Source organism: Mastacembelus armatus, chromosome 17, assembly GCF_900324485.2.
Source record: "Mastacembelus armatus chromosome 17, fMasArm1.2, whole genome shotgun sequence".
Lineage (NCBI taxonomy): Eukaryota > Metazoa > Chordata > Actinopteri > Synbranchiformes > Mastacembelidae > Mastacembelus > Mastacembelus armatus.
In genome coordinates this window covers 23829313-23843945 of record NC_046649.1, presented here as the reverse complement: position 1 = coordinate 23843945, position 14633 = coordinate 23829313, and the positions used below count along the sequence as shown (strand labels likewise).

At 45.1% G+C, this 14633-nt stretch overlaps 2 protein-coding genes across 11 annotated transcripts in view; both read left to right on the top strand.

The window, feature by feature from the left end:
- Nucleotides 1-14633, top strand: part of LOC113134345 (zinc finger protein 62 homolog) — a 757491-nt gene that overhangs the window by 81591 nt on the left and 661267 nt on the right. The gene's annotated exons all lie outside the window — the stretch shown is intronic.
- On the top strand, nucleotides 636-13008 carry marchf11 (membrane-associated ring finger (C3HC4) 11). Its single transcript, XM_026313771.1, has 4 exons — nucleotides 636-1186; nucleotides 4860-5015; nucleotides 11657-11849; nucleotides 12310-13008. Exons 1-4 carry the CDS (start codon nucleotides 824-826, stop codon nucleotides 12630-12632), a joined length of 1035 nt encoding a protein of 344 aa, XP_026169556.1. The 5' UTR covers nucleotides 636-823; the 3' UTR covers nucleotides 12633-13008.

Genomic DNA, 14633 nt, shown 5'->3' with positions numbered 1-14633 from the left:
GGTTGAATAGCTCCATCCTTCACAGGCCGAGCTGCCGCTTTAAGCCCAGATGCTGAAGCCACCACCTTGATAATGAGGCTCATTTGTAACCCAGCAGGTGACCCCTTTAACCCAGCAGGGCGCTGCTGGTCGCCGCCTCTCGCCACATAAAGTATTATCTGTGCAGGCAGACGGAGCGAGCGCGCTGTGCAGAAGGATTATGTGCACATGGGTCTGAGAAGTTTTCTCCTCCATCATATTAATGGGCCAATAATGTGATTGATTGGTCATCTCCCCGGGGGAATGGTCTTTCTGCTTCCTGAGAGTGCTGGACTCATCAGAGGACTCACAGCTGACTCGGGAAGGATTCCGGCTCAGCAGCGGCTCAGCAGGGAGAACAGTCGGCCACCTCAGGGACGTTCTCATCCCGGTTCAGCCCATTCTCACCCACCGCCGCTGTGTGGGGACTAAAGAGGCGGAGGAGGGTGAGGAAGGGAAGAGAGAGAGGGGGATCCGGCGCTTCAGAACGGCTCAGTCCCCGTTGCGATGTGTGGAAATGCTCCCCGGGTCTCCAGAGCGCATGAGGCGGTTCGAGCCGACCGACGGCCCGCAGCACCGGCACGATCCGGCCGCTGATCCGCAGGAGGTCCCCGCTGTAGCACCGTAGGTTCGGTTACAGGAGCACAGCTCGGTTCGATATCCACGGAGCGGGGGCATAATCGCTGACAGCGCCGTGATCTGGGAGCTTAAAGGTTGCATCACATCCCTGCGTCGCAGTGCTGGTGGATACTGTGTACGCGCATCGGGGCATCTATGCAATTTTATTTCGACCTTTCTGTTTATTATGAGCACAGAGGAGGGAGAGGCAGGGCCAGCCTGTGGAGAGGAGAGGGGAGGCACTGCCATCACCCACCGCCACACCTGGGAGGAAGGCGAACCGCACGGATCCCAAGGACGTCCGCACCCCGACGATGAGGACGAGTCGGAGCAGGGACAGGGGGAAGAGGAAGGAGAGGGCTGCGGGGAGGCCCGGAGCTGCGGGGACACATGTGAAGACCCGGAGAAATTCATCGGGAGGAATTTTTCCAGTGAGGACGGGGCGGTCGGGGGCACATCGTGCAAGACTCAGGCGATGCATTCAAACTGCAGCAGCGAGACCTGCATCCCCACTCCCAGCTGCCGGATCTGCTTCCAGGGCGCGGAGCAGGTAAATGTACCACCGCATGCAGACATAGCGTTAACGGGCTGCCAGCAGAGTGCAACCCGATCCACTCTGCCCAAAGTGTTATCAGGTTAAAGTTCCGGCTCTGTGAAGGGTGAAAGTTTAATTAAATTGAACGGAGGTGAGGGCACAGTCCTCAAAGTGCTGAATGGGCTTAGAGCAGCAACTCATCTGATTAAAATGAGGTGGAACCTGCTGAGTCCAGGCTTTCACACACTTCATATGCTGTTTCAGTAGGTTTTTCTTTGCCAAGCAGAACCAAAGCAAATGTGCAGATTCACTACGGAACAAATCTAAACTGAAAACATCCAGGAAGCTACAGAAAATGTTTGTTTTCAGCAACAACCTTTACCTGCTGCAGGGATCCAGCACCACAGGATTTGTTAAAAACGGTCTAATGACTAATAACTGTCTCTGTGAGAGATGACAGGGTCGTTTTAAATCTGTGTGGTTGCACAAAGCTGACGTCCACACTTCAGCACCACGGACAGAGCTTCACGTCGTGGTAGTGGGTGGTCAATAAACCGGTTTCATTCATTCGTGAAAAATTCTGAACAGCTTATGTTGAGTAAGACACAGAGGCAGAAACCTCTTGGCTTCATCTTTGTTCTTCCTGTTTTTTGCGTTTCAGTCACTTGTGAACAGACTGAAAACTTTTCATGTAAACATTTACGTTACCTGATACAGGTTAGTGGGAAAATCAGTGGAAAGTCTGCAGACTCGCCCCACAGAGGTTCATAGAACAAGACCCTCAGGTTGCCTGAAGACATAGTAAAGAGGGTCAGGGTCAGAGGTCACAGAGTCCAGGCAGCACTGTTGTAACTCAGTAATCACAGAGCTCATAAATGTGAGAGCAGCTTTTATGCTTCTCTGAACCGTCACTGACGAAACATGAATTTATCCACATTGTGTCATGTTTTTGTAAATGACTATAATTATTGTTGCTCGGTGGTTCAGTTTATTCTCACCTTGTTAAAAGTGATAATCCCAGATCTAAAAATCCAGATTTGTTGAAATCTATCACTCATAAAAACAAGAGGCCAGAAATAGACATCACATTGTGCTGCAGGTTCCTTTAGAGAACATACAGTTTCTTCCCAGTCACAATGAGCTTATTGTTTATATATATATATATATATATATATATATATATATAATCACTTGAAACACCAGGACAGTTAAAGGAGGTTTGGTGTGAAATAAAATGACAGTGGTGATAAGATCATTCACATTAAGGCAGAAACAGCATTTAGATCATCAGGGAACGACTGAAGATTCAGTCTGCACTAAATCATCAAGAAACAAGCTGTTGCATCATGATCCGAGTGTTTTTCAGTGAAGTTAGGTTTCCCATGGATGACGATCGATACCCAGTGACACTAACTGGATCAAATCCATCATGTCACCGTCATTGATGACAATGGTTGAGTTATAATTTGTTTGTAATAAATACCATCTGCAGGTGATGCATCAGTCTAACTATCTGCATGTCTTCCTGGAGCTGGATGGACAGATGTGGACCAGCAGGGATAAATGGACTCTCTGTCCACCCAGCTCTGAAACCTGATGCTCTGCAGGCCTGTTTGCTTCGTGACAGTCAGCTCAGGGACGATTCATCTGCACCGGAGGGAAAGAGAGGAGTCAGGGCAGTAAATGCCTAAGTGAATATCCTGTCTTCTGAACGTGGGCTACAGCCTATTAGCAGAGTTAATCTAATAGCTCTGCCTCCGGGCCCAGACTGATATTTGATTTTGATACAAGGCCGCAGGGTGGCCAAGCTCACCAGTCGTCAAGAAGGTTGCAAAACAGAAATCTGACACTTTAAATATTCATGTCCAAGCAGAGTAAGATGTTATTTAATACCAAGAAAGGTCAAAAATAATGTTGTCCTGTCTGGAAAGGTTGTGCTTGTTTTAACCACTAAAACTTTGCATGTTAATTTGATTGTAATTGAACTTTAACTTAGGAAGCAACAGCTGACAAATCATCCTCGACCCAGAGTCCATTTACCGACTGTTTCTGAGGCTTTCAGTCATTTTCTGCAGCAGAGAGCATTTGCTCAACTGTGATGAATCAGTGTGACATTGATTATTATTTAAGACTCTCTGTTAAAAGTTCATTCATACAGATTCAACTTGGGGTTTTTCACCACATCTCACAGCCCCGAAACAGTGAACCATGAGCAAAACTGATTTAGGTTCTCTGACAGAACAATCCTAAGTTCTGCTGCAAAGACCAGGAGATGTGGTTGCAAGCACCAGATGCCACGAAGCGTCTGTGTCTGTGGTGCTAAAATAAGGGGGACGTTTACATCAAGTGTCATTTCAGAGAAGTCGGAAACTCGTTGAATTGTTGTTTTTATCCATCACGACTTCAGTAGGTGGCTGAGCATCGCTTCATTCAAACAAAGGCCTCCAAGGTCCTTTGAAACCCACAAGGTTAATATGACGTGATGAAAAATGAGCCCCCTGACCGCTGACCTTTATACACCATTAATATGCCACTCACAGCCCAGCCGGCAGGTCAAAGCTGCAGTAATGGCAGTTTGAAGAATACCTCGAGGAAGAAAAAATCCCACCACAACAAACAGATAAGGCTGCCATGATTAATGTCTCGCTGCATCCCACCGTTAATATCCACGAATGCTACAGCGCTGAGAAATGATCATTGATCTGAGCGATGCCGGTAAAGCCCTCAGGCCAAAAGGTTTTCTCTGATGTACGATCTGTTGGGAGAAAAGGCCAAATTGAGGCCTGATGATAAAGAATTCTAGATGATGGGGAAAGTGACAGAGAGACACTGAAATGGATTTAAGATTAATATCGGGGAGACAGGTCTAATATTGATCTGAACGCTGATAGCGTCTATGATGTTTAATTTATCGTCTGTACTCCAGGGGACTGGTCAAACTATAGAGACACCAGACAGGACATGAATATCAAGTATCCAGCCTGTTATGGGGTCACCGTTTCCCTTCACAGCTTATGTGTGAGTTTCCTGTGCTGCATGTTTCCGTACGACATTCAGTCAGAGCAGAGGCTTTTTCAAAGCTCTTCAAGTGATGAAACAGGCAGAAATCTGCTCCTCCTGTGCCGATCGTTGAAGCCCTGACACTGTTTTAATGAGAACTCCCACAGGAGCCGTGTCCTCTGCATTTGTCTTGGCACAGTAACTTTCAAATATTTATATTCCAGATTTTAGGACCGGAACAGAATTTTTACAAGGTTGAGCATATTTAGCACCAACTAACGCTGCATCATTTATTACTGTTGTGCCTGAAGGTGAGTGCAGCACTTACACCATGACCTTTGCTGTGTCTGTCTCCGCTGTGAGCTGGGATGGGCCTTAGCCTGCACAGCCTTGCATATAAAGGCATATAGAAGATGGATGGGTGGATGTTGCACTGTCTTGGCTGCAGCTTTAACACATTCTGTCTTTTTAATAAAACAAAGGTTATGGTCCTTCAGGAGAACATTGTTCAACAGTTTATGAGTCTGATGCTGATCAGGAGGAACATCGAGGCTGAACGGAGCAGAATAATTCTGTGTTTCTGGGGACATGAACATACAGTTATAATGTGAGGTCGATTTAAAGCTTGAATGACAGGTGTAGGTTTAATCTGTTCATACTCGACCTTTGCCCTCTCTCTGGTCTTTAGGGCGACTTGCTGAACCCGTGTCGCTGCGACGGCTCGGTGCGTTACACCCACCAGCACTGCCTGCTGAAGTGGATCAGTGAACGAGGCTGCTGGACCTGCGAGCTGTGCTGCTATCGCTTCCACGTCATCGCCATCAACATGAAGAGACCGTGGCAGGTAAAACCACTGCAGCAGATGTTTCCACAGGCAGAGAGGAAAATACATTCAACTTCTATCGCAGCACAGAGGTTTGCAGAAGCTGTTTCAAGGTGGTTGATTGTAGGGATGTTGTAGGCCCGGGGCCTTTCTGTGTGGAGTCTGCATGTGGTCCCTGTGTCTGTGTGGGTTTTCTCCTCCCACAGTCCAAACACATGCAGGTCAGGATTAGGGTCTGAACCCAGGTGGACCAGGGGCCTTTCTGTGTGGAGTCTGCATGTGGTCCCTGTGTCTGTGTGGGTTTTCTCCTCCCACAGTCCAAACACATGCAGGTCAGGATTAGGGTCTGAACCCAGGTGGACCCGGGGCCTTTCTGTGTGGAGTCTGCATGTTGTCCCTGTGTCTGTGTGGGTTTTCTCCTCCCACAGTCCAAACACATGCAGGTCAGGATTAGGGTCTGAACCCAGGTGGACCAGGGGCCTTTCTGTGTGGAGTCTGCATGTGGTCCCTGTGTCTGTGTGGGTTTTCTCCTCCCACAGTCCAAACACATGCAGGTCAGGATTAGGGTCTGAACCCAGGTGGACCCGGGGCCTTTCTGTGTGGAGTCTGCATGTGGTCCCTGTGTCTGTGTGGGTTTTCTCCTGCCACAGTCCAAACACATGCAGGTCAGGATTAGGGTCTGAACCCAGGTGGACCCGGGGCCTTTCTGTGTGTAGTCTGCATGTTGTCCCTGTGTCTGTGTGGGTTTTCTCCTCCCACAGTCCAAACTCATGCAGGTCAGGATTAGGGTCTGAACCCAGGTGGACCAGGGGCCTTTCTGTGTGGAGTCTGCATGTTGTCCCTGTGTCTGTGTGGGTTTTCTCCTCCCACAGTCCAAACACATGCAGGTCAGGATTAGGGTCTGAACCCAGGTGGACCCCGGGCCTTTCTGTGTGGAGTCTGCATGTTGTCCCTGTGTCTGTGTGGGTTTTCTCCTCCCACAGTCCAAACACATGCAGGTCAGGATTAGGGTCTGAACCCAGGTGGACCAGGGGCCTTTCTGTGTGGAGTCTGCATGTTGTCCCTGTGTCTGTGTGGGTTTTCTTCTCCCACAGTCCAAACTCATGCAGGTTATGTTAGTTGGTGAGTCTAAATTGATGGTAGGTGCGAATGTGAGTGTGTTTCTGTGTGTCAGCCTTGTGATTGATCTGTCCAGGGGGGACCTGCCTCTCACCCACTGCATGCTGGGATTGGCTCCAGCCCAGCCCCGCCGTGGACATGCCAGGATTAACGGTAGATGATGGATGGATGAATGTTTTTAAAGGCATCACTTATTTGCATGATGCTTGGAAAGGAAAGTCTGTGTTTCAGCTGAAAAACTGTTGTTCGAGGAACATCGGGTTCGTCTGATGAGGCTCGTTGTCCCTGAGGACTCTGAAGACCAGAGACTTTCAGTTCAGTGTTTTGTGTATAGCGTCAAATCACAGCATAAATCATCCCAAGACACTTTACATAGAACCCAACAAATCTCTTATGATCAAGCACTTGTGGAGAGAAAAAAGTCCCTTTAACAGCTAAAGATTTTTTCTTTTTGCACAGTTCTTGAAAAAACAACACAACAATAGCAGTTTCTGGAGAAGCTAGAACAGCCCTGCTGAGCACCAACTCTCCTGCTGGAAACAACCAGAGCACTGTAGTCATGTGATGTCTAACTGAATATATTATATTCTGGTGGTGAGAATTTACTTGATAAACTGCCACCTGACAAGTGATGTGACACCCAACTGCAGCCATTATATCCTCTCAGTATTTTTGCAGCCATAAACCTGTGAGCTTATAATTGTTTTGTGGAGACATTATCGAGAAATAGTTTTTACAGTCTCTGAGGTGACGACCCACCGCTGAGATTCGTTTTCACAGGTGGAGACCTGATCTGATAAGACAACACCCACCTGTGTTTGTCAGAGCTGTAGCTGCAAAGTGGTTCGTTTAACCCAAAGTGCATCTCTTCCTAATTATTTTCTTTTCCTCCTTTGCATCTGAGTTACTATTTTTATGAGTGACTCATTGCTCATGAAATGTAGAAATGAGTGGACTCCCACCAGTTCACATCCTGACTTCTTAAATATGATTTCACACCAAGCAGAAACGGAGCTAAAGTGTCCAAAGTGCATGATTCAGACCTTCAGTCCATTTAGCAGCATGGATCCAACCACAGTGATGAAGCAGAATTACAGTTGAACTGGGCCAGGAAAAGCATTAGGGAAGAGATGCCTGATGAGCATTGGTGAACAATTATTTAATAAAAAATAGTCTCTGCACACACGTAATGAATCTACAGTCTGTCTGAAATTCCCCATAACTCGCCCGACAAGACTGGGGAACATAAACGAATAAATGAAATTTTAAATGTCACTGCATTGTTAGGGTGAGCCCACACATTTCCACTGATGACATTTTAAAGAGCGTAGCACTGGGGATGGTCACTCAGTGCAGACTGAAACTCATGGAGCCTGAGGGTGACCTGTAATAACGGGGGTGACCTCCCGTCGTCTCCTGTGGCACCACATTAGGTCGAATTTCACTTGGTCCAGAATTTATGAGCAAACACCTGCAGCCGTGCTAATTAGCCGTGTTAGCATGTTGCTGCCACGATACATGAAGTGAGCGTGAGCAGTAACACGAAGCTGAATGACCAGCTGAATCTGCAGCTCGACTTCATGGAGCTTTGACGTGACATCGACATCGTCTGCATCACATTTAGCCGCTGAAGAGGTGGTGGAGACCAAACCCAGAGCTAAAACTGAGGGAACACTGGGCTGAGAGGACACAACTCCACACGTGCTGGATGTGTAAATAAGCAACTGTTTGCTAACAGGCCACCTACTGTGATCACATCTTGTTCTGTGTTGGCAGTTTCAACAATTTATTGACTGATAACTTTGAATATTAAAGCCACTGCTGTTCTTTGTGCACAGAACAGTACAGGTTCTGCTAAGCTGCTGCCTGCATCCAAAATCATGTGGTAAAAAGTTTGTTTTCAAGAACACACAGAGAAAGTGCTTGTTGTGTTTTGTAGCTGGAGGCAAACGTATCTCCAACTGTGAACCTGCTGAGAGTTTTTGTTTCCTCTTCACGTCTCTGCTGTTGGTTTGGAGCGTCAGGATTCCTCCTTTCTTCCAAGGCTGAGCACACAGAGACTCCTGAGGCTTAAAATATCTGCATTCTGGATCGGTTCTTTCGCTTTAGAACATTTGGGCCGAGTGAGATGTGTTTGCTCCAGATGGGACTTGAGCCATTGGCAGGCTAAACAAACACACAGCTGAGACTCAGCAGAACTCTAGTCCCTGTCCGCACAGGCTGCCTAAAAACAAACATCCTGCAGCTTCACAATCATCCGGCGGCATCTACACTTTTCTGTTTCCAAAGTTTATTCTCTAATTTCTCTTTTCTTCTCCTCCACTCCCCTACTTCCTGTTTTCTCTCGGTATTAATTTCTTTTCCCCACAGCTTTTCACTCCTCTTGTCCTCTTCCTTTACATTTCCCATGGCCTCTTTCCCCATCGTCTTGATCGCCTTCGTCTCCTTTTTGGAGATGTTGTTGTGCTTGTTGCAGGTTTTCAAGGTAGCGTGGGACTGCCTGGTCATCACTTTGTGTTCTCGCCTTCTGTGGTGACGCATCCTGTTCTGACTGATGTGGTTTTCCAGCCAGCGAAGCGGCCTGCCAGTCAGTCGACTCCCAGGACAGATTCTTTTCGCTGTGGGCTTTTTCAGAAAGATATTTTAGGCTGATGTGGCGACCTGGTTAGCAAACTACCACCTGTTTACACGTCAGCAATCGGGAGCAACATTCACATTTGTATTTTAGAGCCTTTTCTCTGAAAACAGCTGTTTGCTGCAGCAGAAAACGACACCAGAGCAGTAAAACCAGAACAACGAGCTGAAAGATCCAGGATCCTAAATGTTGAGGGGAAGTGCAGAATAATTCCCTGTAGGTGAATTAGCTCATGAGAGACTTGTCACATTAGTCCTTTGATTAGCTTCACTTAATTCAATAAGAGCCATCGTCTGTGCTGATAATTAACACTGTGGTTATATATAGGCTGTGATCTGTGTCTGATTAGGGCAAGAAACATGAATCAGTCACTGAGGCACGTTGGAAACAAACAGCAAAGGTCTGGCTTATTAAAGAAAAGGTGGGAAGGTGAAGTTATTACCATCTGGTCTCCTGTGGGCACAAACTGTTGGATACATCAGATGTTGTTGTTGTGACATCGTGATGTTGCTGCAACTCAGGAATCAATTTGGGGAAAATGTCATTTTCATTTCCAAGAATGAGCCTTATGAAAGTCAGAGTTTCCCTCTGAAGGTTTTTACCTGCTCAATACGGTGCAGGTGAAAGACATTTTGTTGGAGTGTGTGTTCGCTCTGAAAACACAAACAGCGAATTTTCTGAATGTCCTGGGTAAACCATGGACTCACAGCCTTGGTTAATAAATCCACATCATTCTGCAGGACTTTATAACCCAAGAGACATGTAGGAAGATGCATCAGCAGAGATTAAAACACACAGGTGACCACTAAGTCACACGGCAAGTTGTTAGAACCCGATCTGTTTCTGTCTCACATTAGAAAAACTCATTTGAAGTACTTTATGTACTGCTGGGTAGCTGACGTTAACTACCTTATATACTTCTGATTTGAAGTACTTTATATACCGCTGGGTAGCTGACGTTAACTACCTTATATACTTCTGATTTGAAGTACTTTATATACCGCTGGGTAGCTGACGTTAACTACCTTATATACTTCTGATTTGAAGTACTTTATATACCGCTGGGTAGCTGACGTTAACTACCTTATATACTTCTGATTTGAAGTACTTCATATACCGCTGGGTAGCTGACGTTAACTACCTTATATACTTCTAATTTGAAGTACTTTATATACCGCTGGGTATCTGACGTTAACTACCTTATATACTTCTAATTTGAAGTACTTTATATACCGCCGGGTACCTGACGTTAACTACCTTATGTACTTCTAATTTGAAGTACTTTATATAGTGCTGGGTAGCTGACGTTAACTACCTTATATACTTCTAATTTGAAGTACTTTATGTACCGCTGGGTAGCTGACGTTAACTACCTTATGTACTTCTAATTTGAAGTACTTAATATACTGCTGGGTAGCTGACGTTAACCACCTTATATACTTCTAATTTGAAGTACTTTATATACCGCTGGGTAGCTGACGTTAACTACCTTATGTACTTCTAATTTGAAGTACTTTATATACTGCTGGGTACCTGACGTTAACTACCTTATGTACTTCTAATTTGAAGTACTTTATATAGTGCTGGGTAGCTGACGTTAACTACCTTATGTACTTCTAATTTGAAGTACTTTATATACCGCTGGGTACCTGACGTTAACTACCTTATGTACTTCTAATTTGAAGTACTTTATATAGTGCTGGGTACCTGACGTTAACTACCTTATGTACTTCTAATTTGAAGTACTTTATATAGTGCTGGGTACCTGACGTTAACTACCTTATGTACTTCTAATTTGAAGTACTTTATATAGTGCTGGGTACCTGACGTTAACTACCTTATGTACTTCTAATTTGAAGTACTTTATATACCGCTGGGTACCTGACGTTAACTACCTTATGTACTTCTAATTTGAAGTACTTTATATAGTGCTGGGTACCTGACGTTAACTACCTTATGTACTTCTAATTTGAAGTACTTTATATAGTGCTGGGTACCTGACGTTAACTACCTTATGTACTTCTAATTAGAAGTACTTTATATAGTGCTGGGTACCTGACGTTAACTACCTTATATACTGTATGTCTGAAGCCTGTTTCCAATGAGCCTGTACTTTTCCATTCTGTGGCATTTTCAAACCCAAGACTCTGTGTTTTATTATCACACAGTTATTGTAGATTTCTGGTGCATCCTCTTATTCATACTTCTTCAAATTCAGCCTGACATATTTAGTGTCTTTGAAACTCTGGGGTCTGCACCGGAAATGAAGATGAGTCTGTTTTTTTGCACAATATGATTTGCAGAGTGAGCAGTAGCATCTCACGTTGTACCTTTGCAGTTCGTTGTGCAGCCATTTATTCTTGCATACAGAGGAAATCCATATCCATATATAGGTACTGTTGAAGCTGTAACTGCTGCATATGTTCTTAATGCATGCACAATGATGATGCAGATAAATTACAGAAATACATCTGTCATTGTGCTGTAAATTATTTATATCTAAAGGTGGGTGATATTTTAAAATGTTTATTATACTGATCTTGCATTACTCATAACATATGTAAGAGATATATGACCACATATAAATATGTTTACCTCATCCATATTTTATTATTCCAAATACTAATAGCAGTAGCAGCATTAACATTATAGGCTGTTGCAAAGATCCTTTTGTATATTTAAATAGTGGTGAAAGCTTGTTGCTGCTGAAGGTTCACTCACAGGGTGACGTGATGCTGGGACTGTGCAGTGGAGAAACAATCTCCTTCTCCCACTTTTCAACCCGTGTAGTTGTAGGGACGGGCCTGTCTCAGAAGCAAAGGAGGTCGGTAGGTGGACGTGGGTAGGTGTGTGGTTCTGTAACAGTCTCATGGGTCACACTGACGAACGCCGTCCCTTGTGTCTGCAGTGGCAGTCCATCACCATCACCCTGGTGGAGAAGGTGCAGATCATCGCCGTGTTCCTGGGCTCTCTTTTTCTGGTCGCCAGCATCTCTTGGCTGCTGTGGTCGGCTCTCAGCCCGCAGGCCATCTGGCAGCGCCGTGACGTCCTCTTCCAGATCTGCTACGGCATGTACGGCTTCATGGACCTGGTCTGTGTAGGTGAGCCTGCTACCATCAGCAGAATGTACACAGGCCAAATACAAGTCAGTTATACTTGAGGTGTTCGTGCATATGTCAGAGTTGGATAATATTTGTTATCTGGTGTCATTTGTCTGTTGCTGGACAGTCAAATTATGCAGCTGGACATTTGTAAGGCCCATTGATGGTTTCTTACCTTCAACTTCTGATTTTCAATTTAGAAAGTAAAAATATCCAGTAAAAGAGAAATGAGACCAAATGTATCCGAGATGTGAAAATGTTTTAAACACCAACTGTGAAAGAAAAAGAAGGATGTTCAGACAACTAGCACCTTTCTGTTATTTATGGATATTTACTTATGACAGATCTAAGCCGTAATATTCTTACTAAGTGACAGTGAATCTGAAAGTGTGCATGTTAGTCTTGAATGGGCTGCAGTAACTAACCTCCAGCACTGCCGTGCACTTGCCGTTTGTAACAGGCTTGATTGTCCATGAGGGGGCAGCGGTGTACAACGTTTTCATGCGCTGGCGGGCCGTGAACCTTCACTGGGACGTTCAGAGCTATGACAAGACGAAGGACATGGAGGAGTCGAGCACCGGTCATTCCACATTGGCTCCCAGGACGCTCTGGCTGCCTCTGGTCACCTTTGGGCCCAACAGACCCTTACACTCCACGCAGCTGGGACCGCAGCCATGGACCTGCCTCTGTTTGGCCCCCTTCTGCCCCGGCCTGCTGCCCCGAAACAACCTCAGCCAGGACAGTGACTCAGGAGAGGTTGTCATTCGTGTAACGTCGGTGTGACACCAGGAACAAAACATCTGACGGTTTACCCTGGGTGGGAAAAATCTGAGCTTTGATAGGAAGTTTCTAGAATTACACAATCTGTTGTTTTTGCATATTTTGCTTTTACTAAATGCTTTCCTAAAGATTAGCACTTGTTTATGTGCTCTGGGGCCGGTCCTCAAAACAGTCTTAACAGGTACAACATCTGACGACGTGCGACGTTGTTGTCCTTGTGTTTTACTCTCAGCAATGACACTTGTTTTGGCTGCGTAGTCAGACATGAACCCCAGTCCTCCTGTGATGGCAGTAATAGGACTAGTCCAACCATATTTGGAAGCATTTACGTCATGATGCACCTCATGATGGGTGAGGATTACACAGTTGGTGTCAATGAAGACCATGATGTGGTCAGTCGGGCACCACACACCTTAGATTGAAGCTAAACAGCTTGAATGATGGACTGTGGCTGCTTTGTGGCATCCATGCTTGTTTGCCCTTTTCTGCACTTTGACATGTTTTGTGTTTGGAGCTATGACATGAAATACTCTGGTGCCCCTTCGTCTTTCTATGCTAATATTAAATTAACTTTTTACTCTGTATGATCAGCTGAAGTCGGGACATTCCCTCCTGATTGAGCTGCTAACTTCAGTCTCTGTTCAGCGTTTGTTTCATTTGTTTAGCTGGAAACATGAAGAACGTTCCTGGACTGGACTGTTTACCATCAGACTATGTGCTGAGACGTTGAAAGGTTCTAAGGTCTGAGCAGAGAAAACAGAACATCAGAACTGTTTCTCCATAAAACTCACCAATGCTCCTCAAGAACCTTCACTTTGTTTGTGTTTCAAGCTGGATCCTGGACTGGAGAACTGTAGAGAGCCTTGTATCTGTATCACTGTGTTTCTTTGGAATAAATCTTCATATTTTTTACTAATAAATCTTACCAGATATTTCCCAGCGAGCAGGATTCAGGATTTCAGACAGATTGAACAAGCACAAAAAAACAACAACAACAACCGGATGGTCAGAAAGACAAAAGTGTCTCACATGGTGATGCCAAGAGTCGTTTTAACTTTATATCTCCTGGTTCTCAGTGTCTGTATATGCTGGCATATAAACATCTGTTCAGTGTCGAAGTGTTTGCTGCATTGATCCCCCTAATTGATTATTAGAACTACAGCTGTATTGATCTGCCTGTTGAGCTTCCAGGAGCCCTCTGGTGTTTAGGTTAAGAACGGGGATTGGGACTGTATTCTGGACCTGAGTCATTTGGGTCTTTTGATTCTTCTTCTTCTTCTTCTTCTTATTTTGGTGCCTTAAAAGGCGGGGTAAGGACAGTGTGACGTGCAGCACACAAATGACTTGATGTGACTTTTGCTGTTGGCTGTATTTCTATTTCTTTTGGATGTAACATGGATGTAATATATAAAGAATATTTATATACACAGAGAGAAGTGTGGCTCATTTGCCTCATGTCCAATCGACTTTATAAATACTTCAGAGCTTCAGAGCTTTGCTGTCAGGGGACCGTATTCGATGGCTGCTGTGGAACAGTGGCAAGTGGTGCCTGGATTTTGTTAGATTCCCAGAGGTGACAGAAGTAGCTTCCTCAGACTGGACCGAAGGAAAGAAGGAGGAAAAGGATCCAATGCAGGTGATTACAGTTGTTAACATGTACGCTGACTTTTGTGCTGCTGTTTACATGGAACCTTTGATTTATCACCACAGGATTTAATTCTCATTCACAGAACAGGTTTTTAAAAAGGTTCTGTGTGAAGGTTCTTGAAGACCTCTGATCCCACAATCTGACCAGACAGATCCAGGTATTTAACTCTAATCTCATTCCCTCATTTTAATTTCTCGTTGCTTCCAGTGGTGATTCTGCAGCTGGTCCGTTCACACTGCGACTAAAATCCTGTTTATGGTGTTTAAAGGGAGAAGCTGGATGACACACAGATGTTCTTCAGGAGTCATCTGTCATTTATGCGTTTATTGGTTTATTATTGCTTCCTCTCTCACAGC